At 46.0% G+C, this 15,214-nt stretch overlaps 1 protein-coding gene across 5 annotated transcripts in view; it reads right to left on the bottom strand.

Annotated features, from left to right (window-relative positions):
- The window catches only part of alg9 (ALG9 alpha-1,2-mannosyltransferase), a 245,372-nt gene that overhangs the window by 183,310 nt on the left and 46,848 nt on the right, over nucleotides 1-15,214 (bottom strand). For all 5 annotated transcript variants that reach the window (XR_005458175.1, XM_038779073.1, XM_038779072.1 and 2 more), the window contains exon 9: nucleotides 4,048-4,170. Coding sequence is in view for 4 of the 5 variants with exons in the window: in XM_038779073.1 (XP_038635001.1) it covers nucleotides 4,048-4,170 (123 nt within the window). In the remaining variant the exon portion in view is untranslated. The remainder of the gene's footprint in view (nucleotides 1-4,047; nucleotides 4,171-15,214) is intronic.

Genomic DNA, 15,214 nt, shown 5'->3' with positions numbered 1-15,214 from the left:
GGAGCTGGTATTCCCGGAGCCTCACAGGGAGATCAATAATTGCTTCCCCATAGTCCTCATGGGGGTTATAACAGTCTTCGTCAAGGTAGTGTTTTGAATCTTTGCAATTATCTCCCTCAGAAGTGCTCAGTCATGGATTATATTCAAGACAGAGGTCAATAGATTTAGGGAATCCAAGAAACGTGGAAACAGATGATAAAGTGGATTACGTAGGGCGTAGAGACAAGCCATTCAGCCCAAGCCAGCGTTCACGCTCCACTCAAGCCTCCGAATCATTCCTCCTCTTGGAAATCTTCCATCGCAACTAGATATTCTTTTCTCACTCATCTGCTCATCCAGCTGTACCTAAATGGACCATTTGCTCCAACCGTTAGCAGTTGAGGTAAAAGTTAAGCCATCACCTTATTGAACAACAGGCCAGAGGATCCGCTTACCCTACTCCAGCTCCTACTTCTCATGTTCTTATGTTTGGACTTTGTCTACTGAACTAATTAGAGCCCCAATTAAGCAAATAGTTTGCATATTTGAATATCAAATCCGTACTGGGCATCTCACGCCGAGGCAGAGCAAGATCTGCAAAACCCAACGATTCTGGAGAACTGAAATGGATGATTTAAAACTTCAGTATTTTGAAGTCAGATCATGAAAAAAACATTTGCGTTCAGTTGAATACAATGACATTTCGGCTGTGGAAAATAGCATACCTCCCCCCCCCCCCCCCCATCCTCTCCACTCTTCTGCACATTTAAATATAATTTCTTGAGAATACCTTTTTAAATAAGTAGGTTTTCACTAATTTGCTTGATGATTGCTTTCCTGAACCAAATCTGTGCGTGTACTCCAGGTGGAATGTGTTTAGAGTGTTACAAAAGGCAAATATAAACCAACAGTGCTCCCTAGTGGTCTTCCGTTTTTGCAAATTCTTCCTCTCCGTCTTATTACCATCAGTAAAGAAGGTGCAAAGAGAAGAGGTCAACGAAGGCAGCAGTAATCTGAAAGAAGGAAATCCATTTCAAAGTGAGAAGCAAACACCCTCGCTTGGGGACGATTTTGAGGAGTCCAGCGTAAGAGTTGGTTTTTGATTCGGTACCTAGATTGAATGTGCCTTCGATTGTAGGTAATAGGCAGAGAAGAGACTCAACCAGCCTGCACTTCCAAAACCCAAATCAAAGCCTCTCCTGTTGGATGAGACACCGTCACTGGGCAGCACTTGCTGAACAATCCTGAGTGCGCGAATAGTGACGCTTAACAACCGAGTCACATGCAGGGTCCTGTTCTCTGCAAAAGGGATGGGTTCAAGCATCGAGTATTTTTTGAATTACCCGGGAGCTTGGGGAGCCTACCGTTCCCTGTTGCTTTCTTCATGGCAATACCTCAGCCAATCAGAGGCAAATTGCCAACCAATCGTACCTCGGCGTGATTGTTTGAAATTTGGCATTCTTGAATTTGTCCTGGTGAGTGCTGAACAAACAGTTCCGGAAACATGCTTCTCTTTTCAGGAATATCTTTAACTGCTTAATTCCAAATTTATAATAGGAGTAAAATGCAAGCAGATAGCATTAAATGTTCGAATCACAGTGGTGCAGTGGCTAGCATTGCTGCCTCACGGCGCCGAAGATCCGGATTTGATCCCGGCCCTGGGTCACTGCCCATGTGGAGTTTGCACATTCTCCTCGTGTCTGCGTGGGTCTCACCCCCACAACCCAAAGATGTGCAGGTTCGGTGAATTGGCCATGCTAAATTACCCCTTAATTGTAGAAGAAATTGGGTACTCTAAATTTTTTTTTTTAAAAGATGGCATGAAATGTTGAATGTTCAGCCCATACCTTGCAGTGAAACAAGAGAGACTGGCCCTTTGTTTATGGGCCACTAATCCTCATACTTGCACAATTCTGGTTCATAGATCCTATCAGGTTATGGCTGAAGGGTTTGCTTTTATTTATTTGCAATTCTATTGGCCTCTGAACTCATGCTGGGACCTTGGTCTCCATAGTCCTCCAGGATTGAACTCCAAGCGAGCATTCTTTGTACGAAAGCTTTAACAGCGAAACATAGAAGTTGGCAACACAGGCTGAGACTGACTTGCCAATTGTGTTTTGGAAGAATGGGAGGGGCAAGTGCCGGCATTTCCTGTGGAAGCCTACTCTTGGCCTGATGCACTTTTCAATAATGTGCACCACTAGCAAGCTGGAACCATGGCTGTTTTTAACCTCTCCTTAGCCAAAGGACAGCAGTCATTGGAGCACCTCAACACGCAATTAGGGATGGGCGATAAATACTGGCCTAGCCAGCGAAGTCAACATCCCTTGGATGAATACCATAAATACTGCTCCAGCTGAACCCAACAGCTTAGTCTTAATAGTTTAGGGGCTGGTTTAGCATAGTGGGTTAAACAGCTGGCTTGTAATGCAGAACAAGGCCAGCAGTGCGTGCTCAATTCCCGTACCGGCCTCCCCGAACAGGTGATGGAATGTGGCGACTCGGGGCTTTTCACAGTAACTTCATTGAAGCCTACGTGTGACAATAAGTGATTATTATTATTAATCTTTATTGTCACAAGTAGGCTTACATTAACACTGCAATGAAGTTACTGTGAAAAGCCCCCAGTCGCCACACTCCGGCGCCTGTTTGAGTACACTGAGGGAGAATTCAGAATGTCCAATTCACCTAACAGCACATCTTTCGGGACTTGTGGGAGGTAAGCGGAGCACCCGGAGGAAACCCACGCAGAGATGGGGAGAATGTGCAGACTCCGCACAGACAGTGACCCAAGCCGGGAATCGAACCTGGGATAATGGCAAATTCATGCGGATGCTGGAATCTGAAAAGAAAGAGAAAATGCTGGAAAATCTCAGCAAGGCTGGCAGTATTTGTAGGGAGAGAAAAGAGCTAACGTTTCGAGTCCGATGACTCTTTGTCAAAGCCAATTGAACCTGGGACCCTGGCGCTGTGAAGCAGCAGTGCTAACCACTGTGCTAACGTGCCCCCATACTACCTGTTACTATAATGGAGGTTATATTGGCCGGTTTCATCATTTGCAAAATTGTGTAAATTTCCAAGAATAAACAGGATAGAAGACCAATTGATTTGTTACGCCCCTTTAAGTCCCTCCCTCCAGTTGTGCCCTCTGCAAGTATCTAACTGGCAGATGAGGCAAGCAGACACCCCTCCCCCATAATCCAACACCATGTCATCCTGTGGATTACTCAGATGAAGGAAGAGCGAGAGTAGAGAGGCTCTCCTCCTCTCATGGCCAACTCCATCAAAAAGCTGTTCGAGAGGCAACGACAGAGGTCGCCACACCTGCCTGGGGTCAGGAAAACATGGCGAAAACAACAACAAAAAAAATCCCGCCCCATCCAACGGATAATGGCCGTCATTCAATTTAACTTTTCTTAAATGCGCAAACGCACAAAGAAAAAGATGCAAAAGAAGGGATGCGAAGAAAAACAGATGGTGGTTCAGCTGAAACCATGTTAGGGTTCAGAATTTTGTGTCACGTCCACCACCTTCTTTATAGTAAGAAGTCTTACAACACCAGGTTAAAGTCCAACTGGTTTGTTTCGAATCACTAGCTTTCGGAGCGCACCTCCTTCATCAGGTGCATTCACCTGATGAAGGAGCTACGCTCCGAAAGCTAGTGATTCGAAACAAACCTGTTGGACTTTAACCTGGTGTTGTAAGGCATCTTACTGTGCCCACCCCAGTCCAACGCCGGCATCTCCACATCATCTCCCTTATAGTTCAAGGAATCCCAGTTGAATCAAAGACTTAAAAAATGAGCAAATCAACCTGCAACTCCAGCAGGGCGTAAGGAAATACCTTCAAGATGACAACAAAGAGGGTACATCTACAATCATTTTGCAGAGTAATTCATCTAATTTTCTAAAAGCGATAACACGCGTTTAAGGATGCGAGCCTAATTGATTCAGGCAACCCAGCTTGGGAATTTTGCTTTAGCTCAAATTCAAATAGGATTTTTTTTTTAAATAAAAAAAGTAGCAATTTTCTCCAAGAGGACTAGTCAGAATTGGGTGAGATCCTTACCATTAAATCTTTGCAGCAGGAATTCCATGAGAGTAGTTAGAGGCAGGGCACAGAGAGCCAGAGCGAAGACCACATTGAAATTCAAGCATCCATTGATGAAATAGAATGACCATGGTTCTGTACCTGAAAGGAAGGTAAAGGAGGGAATAGACTTATTAATAAAGGGCAAAACTCTCGCTACTCAATGGATTAAATTGCCGAATAACAAACATACCAAGGCCTTCAATTCTGAGTTTCTCTTTCACCGCTAAATTATACTGTGACTGTAGAGTACTTCAAAAGTACTCGTTGGTGTTAAAGCATTCTGAGGCCACGAAAAGTGTTAAATAAATGCAAGGCTTTCTGTATCGGCATGATATTTACAGATTTATTTTTGTCAGGAAATGTGCAACTGAGCTACAGTCCCTACATCTGAGCCATGTTAGATGATCAAGGAGGGCTTTTACCCAAATGAAGAGAGAAAGTGCCTTTATAAAACACCTTTCACGGCTCAGGATGTTCCAAGGTGGTCCGCGGACACTGAGCTGCTTATTAAATGTCGCGACTGTTGCTATGTAGGCGAAACACAGCAGCCAATTTGCTCATCAATATCCTACAAAAAGCAACGTAATAAATGATCAGATAATGTGCGGCACGGTGGCTAGCACTGTTGCTTCACAGCGCCAGGGACCCGGGTTCGATTCTCGGCTTGGGTCACTGCCTGTGCGGAGTCTGCACGTCCTCCCTGTGTCTGCGTGGGTTTCCACCGGGCGCTCTTGTTTCCTTCCACAGTCCAAAGATGTGCAGCTTAGGTGATTTGATCGCGTGATGTTGGTTGAGGGACACGAAGGACTTCTCCCTCTTTTTATCAAATAGTGCTGGGGACCTTTCCAGTCAGGAGTTTAACATCTCATTTGAAAGGTAAATAGTTTCATGTTAAACAAATGTTTTCACCTGGCCTCCTTTCAAATTTATTTTCAAGGGTCCCAATTTTCGAATGAACCAACACATTAACTTTGAACATTGTGTTTGGAGTTGTGCCTCTACGAAGGTCATGGAAGCAGGGATGATCAATGATATGAAAAAGAAATTGGACGGGCACTTAAGGGAAATAAACTTGCCAGGCTACAGGGGTGACTGCACTGCTCTTCAGAGCTCTGAAGAAGGGTCATATGGACTTGAAACATTAACGCCATTTCTCTCTCTCCTCAGAATTGTCAGGTCTGCTGGGCTTTTCCAGCATTTGCTTTTTTTATTTCAGATTTCCTGGCTTCCAAAGTGTTTTGCTTTCATTGTTCTTCAGAGAGCTAGCATGGACTCAATGGGCTGAATGGCCTCCTTTCTTGCCAGAACGACTCTGCGCTCTAAGCTGGGCAACCAAGTCTTCACTTCGAACGGTACATCTGTGCGAATTTAGCAGCAGATCACAGTCCCTACAGCGAGTACAGAAACTTACAGCTTGGAATGTCATATCAATCATTTGTCACTCACCCAATTTGGAGTCCAATCATTATATCACTACAACTGTCACTATACACAGGTCTCGACGTCAGAGTCAACGCTCTCTCTTCTCTTGTCTCACTTCTGCCAAAATCTGGGAGCAAACAGATTGGATTGGGGAATCTGCTACCTCAACCCAGTTCCTGACACTAATGGCAATGATCCCAGTGGGAACTCTAACATGAAGAATCCCCATCCACAGTAGACAGAAGCTGGGATCAGAGACAGGCGCTTCTTTGATGACAGCAAATACTCGGTAGAGTTGATTAGGTGCCAGAATTAAGTGGGGCAGGGAGGAGAAAAACATTCACTGGAAATGTAAGGGTTTTATTTCAGTTGGCAAGTAAAAGCGAAACGGTTAAAGAATAGCAATGAAGAGATGAAGACATTATAATGATAGCATAATAGATAATACCGGAGGAGACACACCGGAAAGGGGCAATAATGACAATCAGTAGCAATGAAAGAGGAAATGGGCGATATTGAGAGGGAAGTGGAAAAGAATAAACGTTGGGAGGAGCACCTGGGGGTGGGGAGCAGAAGGAAGATAATGCAGCATTAACTGTTCGGGGTGGGCTGGAAAGAGCGTCAGCCTGAATTAGCGTGCTGAATACTTGAATGAGGAAGGCAGAAGGTGAGTAGCAACTTGAACGGGGTTGGAGGAGGGGTAAGGGGGAAGTGGGTCAGCTGGATAGGCACATCCTGGAACTGAGGCGGTTGGATGCGGAACTGATCGTCGAGGTAACATTTGGGGAAGGGACAGTCTTGTTTTGTCAGGTAAAAATCCCAATGATGCTTTCTTTTTTAAGATTAAAAGATCATCTGTTATGCCGCGCGATAGTTATTAAAAATAATACAGAATACGTCACTTTTTTTTGTCAGGGCATCATGATTGGCATAGGCTTGGAGGGCCAAAGGGCCTGTTCCTGTGCTGTACCCTTCTTTGTATTTGGAAATGTATTGCCAAGAAATGCACCACTTTTGTGCACTGAGGTTCTCCCTGCCCCTCACTCATTATCATAGAATTCCTACACCGCAGAAGGAGGTAATTCGGCATCAAGTCTGTGCCGGCCCTCGGAAAGGACGTCCTACCCAGGGCCACTCCCCTGCCCTGATCCACAACGTACATTTGGTGAGGCCAATCCACCTAACCTGCGCATCTTTGGACTGTGGGAATAAACCGGAGCACCCGGACACGGGGGGTAATGGGCAAACTCCACACAGGCAGTCGCCCGAGGCCGGAATTGAACCAGGATCTCTGGCGCTGTGAAGCAGTCGTGCTAACCAGTGTGCCACCATGCCACCCCAGTGAAGGAGCCTTGAGAGTTTATACAGTTTAATTTTCAATTCCTACAATTTACATTCAATGGAATTCTTGAGGTGTCACCTTTTGGGGCGATTGGAGCCATTGGTCAGCCGTTGCTGGTGTTCTAGGTTAGCATGCATGAAATAAGACCATTAGACATCAGAGAGGAAGTAGTTCACTCGGCCCATCGAGTCTGCTCCGCCATTCAATAAGATCGTGACCGATCTGATGTGATAACACCAGTCTCCATTTTCCCGCATTATCCCCATAATCCTTGGCTCCCTTACTGATTAAAAATCTGGCTTAAAACTAGTAAGTAAAAATCGAGAGGGATTTTAAATAATATTGGACAAGAGTCCAATATTCCTTCCTTTCTGCTGGGAACTTGGGGGCCTCTTAACACAATCTCCCATCATGCTCCTTATCGGGCAAGATTAAGGTGGTTTCAAAATAGGTCCTGAGAGATCACTTTTTTTCCCTTCTGCTTAGTTCGTGACCTCTCAGGCGCATCATTATAAAAACCTGTCATGCCTCTTAGTCATGTTCCTCTCAAGTTGCAATGACTGGATGGGAGTTATTTTCAGTCAGAAAGACCTTTATTCTGAGCAAGTGAGTCAGTTGTTGGTGTGTCTTGCTGCAGTGCGAGCTCCTCAATTATTTTCCTTCCTGGAAATCTGAAAGTGCTGCCGCCCCAAATAAAGCAACAATATGATGTGTATTTCTTTCCGGGCCTGCTGTGTGTTTTCCACTTTTATGCAAAGGTCATTTTGGTCTGCGTGACTCATCCCCCATTCCAACCCCTATCAAACTCCAGTACGCACTGCTGCAGGACAAATTATAGTAACCACCAACACTTCTGTGGCAGCAGCATCAAAGTCACACACTGCCCTCACCACCTGATTTGAATAGATATTGCTGTACTTGCAGTGCCATTGGAACTCTCTGCCTGGTATTGTAGTGGAAGGTTGAAGCACCATCTTCTCAAGGTCTACTAGAGAAGGACAATAAATGCCAGCCTCGCCAGCAAAACCCATATCCAAGAATGCCCTTCCAAAAAAAACCTTTTCGAAGTTACGTTAAGCGGTTAAAAAGTGATAATCGCACGCAAATATTGAAGTTAACATTTTCACAAGTTGAGTCAAAAGGTAGGAAAATGTAGTCATGTTTTCAATGTGATCAAATTCAGGAACAAGACAGAAAAAACTTATAGCTCCTCATTTTCTTGTCCGAATTCTCTGTCCATTGAGGTCTGCAGTGATATTCAGATATCAATATACACGATCAATGTATGTAACTGTAGTACAGTCATTTCTAGATGGCTCACAGTCAGACACGAGGAGAACTGGTTTCCCGCCTTTTCTAAGTCAGGTGATGATGTGATTCAGAACAGTGAACAAGCAAAACATAGAATAGCTAGAGTGAGAGAAGTTAGAACTAGTTTGTTATAATAGTGTATAGTTATATAGTTATCTGTGATATCTTGTATATCACTACAAGGTCCTTCTCAGCTAGTGACAGAAACGTAAGGTATAAATAAGACTCCGAACCCTGCCAACATGCTATCTTAATGGCACAACACTAATGGTGGGATTTTCAAGTCCCTCCCGCTGGTGCGAACATCTGGTCCCACTGAAGTGAAGGGAGATTTGGACAGCTCTTCGCATCCTCTGTTACGCGGGAGGTGGTGGTGGTGTGGTGGTGGGGGGCGGGGTGGGGGCGGGGGGTGTTGGAAAGTCTCGGTCGACGCTTAGAGTAACCCTTAAAAGCACCAGCATGACCTTTCCATTTTCAACTCTACGTGCGATACCAAGCAATATTGGGATTCATCAGTGTGGAACTTTGAGGCAGTGCTTACGAACACCATGTTGGTGAGGAAGTATCTCTATACCACTTCACTGAGAAATGTGAATGTCTCTAAGACTGGAATGTTTTGATTGTTTAACAACTAGGTGATTCTCGCTTGGGAATTATAGTCCTCCTTTACCAATTTTTGTCATAAAACAAAACGTGAAAATAACCACCCAAATAGAGCAAAGAAAACAGTGCCGTAGGTATAAAAACACTATCAATGGTGGCCATTCTAATAGAGTTGGCACAGACAATTCTAGTTTAAAATTTACTTTGCTTTTTACGCAGATCACACATGGTAGTGGGCAAAAACAACTGGGTTTGTTCATCTTCTTGGTTCTTTCTTCATCCTTTTTTACATCTAGATGGCTGATATCCTGCCAGCCGGTTACACCTCACGGCTGCATCTTTTGATCCTTCACTAGTCTCATTACCACTCCCTTTGGCTTTGCAGCATAAAACCACTTGTTACGTAATCTCTCCAGCCCTCCCCTCTTATCGCAGATGTTGGACGGGATTCTCCACCCCGCCGCAGCAGTCTTTAGGTGGGGTGCGCCCCCACTGGCAGCGGAATTCTCCGTCCCGCCAGCCGGCCGATGGGGTTTACCATTGTGGGTAGCCCCATGCCGTCGGGAAACCCCTGGGCGTGGGTGGGCTGCCGGAGCAATGGAGAAGCCAGCCTGTTGCCGTTTGTTCTTCTTCCCATCATCACACACCCCCCCCCCCCCCCCCCCCCCCACACCCCTTCACTTACGCAAAAGGGCTGGATTCTTCGGCCGCGCCTGCCGTTTGATCGCCATGGACGGAGGACGTAAAGGCCCAATGACCTCGGAGGGGAATTTCCAGTTGTCGGGCGGGCACGCCAGAGACTCCCGCCCCAAATCGACTCCATTTCTACCATTTCTCAGCTTCCTGACAAACAGGAGAAGGGAGCAACTAAAGAGGAAACATCGTCGGTGATGGCCAGACCCAAAGGGGTCTTTAAAAAAAAACCTGCGCTGAGCTGAAGCTTTTCAATGATCCGGGTGGCAAAATTTAACATTCATGAATGGATGTCTCCCCATCAAAGCTGCAAATTATCCCTCAAGAAAATGAATTAAAATGCTGTTTAAAACAAAAAACGTTGGAAAGGTTTGTTATTTACAACAGTGAGTTGGAAACAAATCGCAGCAGAAAGAGCAGGGCTTGCTGCACCTGACCAAGGAACCTGCATTTGTTCCTGTTTGTTGCTGTCTTTACCGGACTCCCACTCCTCCAGCGGCTGTGTCTTCACTGAAGATCAGGGAGCCAGGATCGTAAAACTCAAAAGACCTGCGACCAACCGTACTGCTTTCCCCATTTATTTATCAGCCGCCGGTTACCCTTTGGAGTGTCAACAGTGGTATTCAGTTGGCTTTATATTGCTATTAGTTTTGCAAAGCTCTGGAGAACACCTAGAACCATGAAATCTTACCACAGAAAGAGGCCATTTGTCCCACCTCACTTGTACCAGCTTTGAAACAGCTGTCTACTTAACTCTTCCCTTTTCCCACTTCCACCGAGCTCACTGATCTACATCGGCTGCGGCTCCAGCGAGGTCTCCATGTTAAAATTCTCCTTCTTGATTTCAACCCCCCCCCCCTCCCCCCCAAATGGCCTGGTCGCCTCTCTATCTCCGTAACCTCCTCCGGCACATCAGCCCTCGGAGGTCTCAGCGCTCCTCCAATTGCAGCCTCTCGCACATTGCTGATTTTAAATCGCTCCAACACTGGTGCATGCAGGTTGACCTGCCTGGGCCCTAATCAGCTGCATTCCCTCCCTAAACTTCTCCACAGCTCGCTCTCCCCTTCTCGTAGGACAGTTCCTTAAAATCCACCTCTTTGACCAGGCTTTCGGTTAATGTCCTGCTGTCGCCTTACGTGGCTCTACGGCACTCCTGCCTGTGAAGCACTTTGGAAAATGTTACTACGTTAAAGGCGCTACATAAATGCAAGTCGTTGGCATTGTTGCTGTTAAATATCAAGTGGTACATGAACCTGGGAATATCCCCATGTTTCACTAAGGGATTAGGAACTACAAAATTGCTTTGTTCTGAAAGATTTGATTCATACTGGGACACAGCAGCTCCTTGGTAGCCAGTTTCCCTCCAGTGTCTCACCCCAGGTTTGTTGCCAGAGTCTTGATTGTAAGTGGCAGTTGTTTAAATGGATCTCAAGCCAGATGGTGAAGTACGAATCTGGGCACGCATCCTTTTCTCGCTCGCAGGTTTATTTAGGGGATGCAGCATTACATATCCCGTCCTCCTACTTTCCAACCAACCTAGTGTCCCAGCGATCCCCCTTTTTATACTCTTTTAGAAAGAACAAAACTATCAGGTTGAATAAAAACAAAAAGGGGTGACAGCCACTGCTGAGGCACTGGAACAAGAATCAGAACGTGAAGAGGAAACTTAACCAGCACCTCGCACCACAGGCTGTCTTCCACAACCTTCCCCAACTCTTCCTCCCACTTAGCTTTCCCCTCCATGGACATCCCGTCCTCCCTCAAAATCCTCCCGTAGATCGCCGACACACCTCTTTCCCCATTTCCCCCTGCCATCAATACCTCTTCCAACAATGACGGGGCCGGTGCTATCGGGAAGCTCTGAACCTCCTTCCTAGCAAGTCTCGGAACTGCAGATACCTAAACTTTTCCCCTTGCCCCGGTCCATATTTCTCCCCCAACTCTTCCAACCATTGCAAAACGTGCCCCCTGATCCCCCTCTCCTCCCATCTCCAAAACCTCCCATCCAGCTTCCCTGGCTCAAACCTATGGTTCCCCCTAATCGGCATCACCTCTGAACCAGCCTCCAGCTTAAAATGCTGCCTCCAAATCTTCAGTGTTGCCACCACCACCGGACACCAGAGTATTTATCCGGGGCCATCAGGAGTGGAACTGTTGTCAATGCCCTCAACCCCGACCCCCTGCACAGACCCGCCTCCATTCTAACCGCTTTCCCCCCCCCCCCCCCCCCCCCGCCCAAATCAAACATTCAAAAAACTATAATATCATTACCAAGGGTGATGATGCACACCCTAGCCCCCGCAGAGCCCAACAGTTGCGGAAGGTTTGAAGCATACCAGCAAACACTGTACACTCCCTCGCCAGGGCCACACTCCCTCTTCACATTTGCTCAAGATACTTATTCAGTCAATAACCTTCACCTGTTTATCCCTAACCGTAACGGTACAATTAACATAACATTAATGGCAGTCGGTGACTCATGCCACTGGGGCATCACGACGGAGTAGAGTCTTTCCCACACACAAAGTTTGCTAAACGCGTGGTTCACTTTGGTAGACTTCGGGAGTGGAGAGACTGGCTGATTTTTCCTATTCAAACACTGTTTTTGTAATCTGACCCTCATACACCAGGGAGAAGATTTTGTGGCATAGTGGCCGAGATAAGTTGACCAATTAAATTGTACCTGCACCATATAGGTCTGCAGTGATTTAAGAAGTTGGCTTACCACCACCTGCTTGTGGGCAATTAGGGATGGGGCTTGCCCCGCTGCCCACATACCTTGAAAGGAATATTTTAAAAATTGATTGAAGGATAAATGTTGGCCAGAACATTGGGAGAACTCTCTGGCTGTCCTCTTTAAAAAAAAAATTTAGAGTACCCAAATCATTTTTTTCCAATTAAGGGGCAACTTAGCGTGGCCAATCCACCCACCCTGCACATCCACTTTTGGGTTGTGGGGGCGAAACCCACGCAAACACGGAGAATGTGCAAACTCCACACGGACAGTGACCCAGAGCCGGGATCGAACCTGGGTCTCGGCGGCGTGAGGCCGCAGTGCTAACCACTGCACCACCGTGCTGCCCCTCTCTGGCTCTCCGAATCGCCATGGGCTCTTTTGCATTCACTTCAGGGGACAGGCAAAATCTCAGTTTAACATCTCATCCTCTTACAGTGCAACACCTCCTTTAGTACCAGAGAGAAGTGTCAGCCGAGATGATGCGCTTTAGAGTGGGCCTCGGATGTGCAACATTCTGCTTTCCCCTTTGAGGGGGGGAGCTGACTGGTGGCGATTTAACCTGAGGATCACCACACCTCAGGCGAGGGGCAGGGTTGAGAAGACGGGGCCTTGATGAATAACCTCAGCCGGAACGGGAATTGAACCCGCGCTGCTGGCCTCGCTCTGCATCACGAATCAGCTGTCCAGCCAACTGAGCTAAACCGGGTCCTGACATAATAATAATAATAATCACTTATTGTCACAAGTAGGCTTCAGTGAAGTTACTGTGAAAAGCTCCTAGTCGCCACATTCCGGCGCCTGTAATGGAATTGAACCCCCCGCTGCTGCCTTGTTCTGCATTACAAGCCAACTGTGTAGCCCACTGTGCTAAACCACATATAAATATAGTGCCTGATTGTACTGACACCATTTGGTTATCACCTGCTGGAGTGTAAATACCTGTTCAGTTGTGGGCCTAATCTGTTGTTTGAGGCATGTACTATTCAGGGGCTTCAGCAATCATCAGCAAATAAATAATTTCAGCCACTGTTGGTAGTCGGGTTCCCCCTGTAGCTGCTGTAGCCAGAATTGGGTCCTTTGACTTTGTAAAAATGTATGAAGGTGCCCTGGTGCCGCTGTGGTGAACAGATTTGAGAGTCCATGCTGATGTCAATAGCTGTTGCAAGTGACCCCTGTGCCTTCTTCACTGTTTTTCAGGAATTCTGATAGATGCCAGGAAAGCCACATGCGTTCCCATTTTTTTATCTCCTCACAGGGGAGGGGTCTCGTTCATTATGAGCATGTCACCTCGCACATTTCTGACTCAACGGTTGAAAGCGAGTAGCTCCTGGCTCTACTCCTATTCCCCAATTAAACTTACCCCTTCCTCGGGATAACGTGTGAAGCGCAAATTAATTCACAGACACACACCGCACTGTGGTCTCGCTCGGCTGGGTTTTTCAATTGAACGGGAGCAAGGAATGAATTCACGAGCCGACGAAGGATGTGGCGTGGAGCTGACGCACAGACATAAGCAAATTTGAGCAGTCACTGCAATGAGGCGAGGAATATTTAATGGCAAGAGCATTAGAATATTCAGCAATATTCTGACGGAAGCTCCGGAAGAAATAATGGTGACTCTACCAATTTGCTAAATTCTGTTTTTTGGGAAAATGATTCAGGAAGATGTGAAACTCTTGAAGAAGGGCAGGGGGAAATTTCTTGCCAAAGAAAATTACAGACCAGTTGTCTTGCTTTAGATATTGATTTATCACTCAATGCCAATGCTGCCAACGCGATGCCAGTTGAGTGCCTACTCTAATTGTGATTAAGAGCAGCAAGAACGATTAGGGCAAGTTTGTGAAAAAAAGGTTGATCTGAGCTTTTGCTAATTTGTCCCCTTTAATCGTTAATTTGTTCCACTCAAAAGACTATAAGGCAGTTTCCGCTTGTGAGGGGGGGAATGAGGTGGAAAGGAATGGTAGTCAGCACTTGAGTTTCTGGAAAACCCTATGTTATATCATCGTATCATATAATTTACAGTGCAGGAGGCCATTTGGCCCATCGAGTTGGCACCAGCCCTCGGAAAGAGCACCCTACTTAAGCCCACACCTCCACCCAATCCCTGTAACCCCACCTAACCTATTTTGGGCAATTCTGCATGGCCAATTCACCTAACCTGCACATCTTTGAACTGTGGAAGGCAGACTGACTCCAGCTTCTTCCTTTGCCAGGTGGATATTCAACGGAATAACACTGGAGACAACTTCTGCTTCAATAATTCAGTTCCTGCCTCAAAGTCAGAGGAATTGGGTTCGAATCCCGGGCTCTGGGTCACTGTCCGTGCGGGGTTTGCACATTCTCCCCGTGTTTGCATGGGTCGCTCCCGTACAACCCAAATATGTGCCGGGTTTGTGAATTGGCCACGCTAAATTGCCCCTTAATTGGAAAAAATGAATCGGGTACTCTAAATTTAAAAAAAAGTATTGTAAACTTGGTAAAGTTGTCAACCAATTTGGGATTCTTGTGGTCATAAATGATGGGCTAAATGACTTACTTCTGTGCTGTACTTTGATCAGATTCGATATCAATTGAAGTGCTTTCAAAGTCATGCTGCATTTCTTAAAATAATGACACCAAAGCATTCTCCTGATGCCTCGAATTTATTTTAGATTTATCTCATTTGCTGTGTTTTCCTTCTCATATGGATACTGGCCTTTTTAAACTTTAGGTTTTCAATAATGTCCCACTTAGTGGCAATACGAGCACATGTTGTATAAATATAGCTCCTATGTATTCAGATCAAATTCACTATTACCTTGGGTTCTACACAGCATAATCGGTGGGTGGGAATGATGGGAAAATAATCCTGTCAGGGGGCTGCATGTAACATTACAATCGTGAAGATGGAACCATTCACTGTTCTTCCAACCATGAGCTGGGTTTATTTTTAATGCACTCACACCCACACACCTTATATATAGAAGCATTATTTTTAATCTATACAATAAGGTCTGACATTAAAGCTGTCTTTGGAAACCGACCTTTCCTTTCCT

This window comes from Scyliorhinus canicula, chromosome 19 (assembly GCF_902713615.1).
Source record: "Scyliorhinus canicula chromosome 19, sScyCan1.1, whole genome shotgun sequence".
Lineage (NCBI taxonomy): Eukaryota > Metazoa > Chordata > Chondrichthyes > Carcharhiniformes > Scyliorhinidae > Scyliorhinus > Scyliorhinus canicula.
The sequence above is the reverse complement of the archived record's forward strand: the minus strand, read 5'-3'. Positions and strand labels throughout refer to the sequence as shown.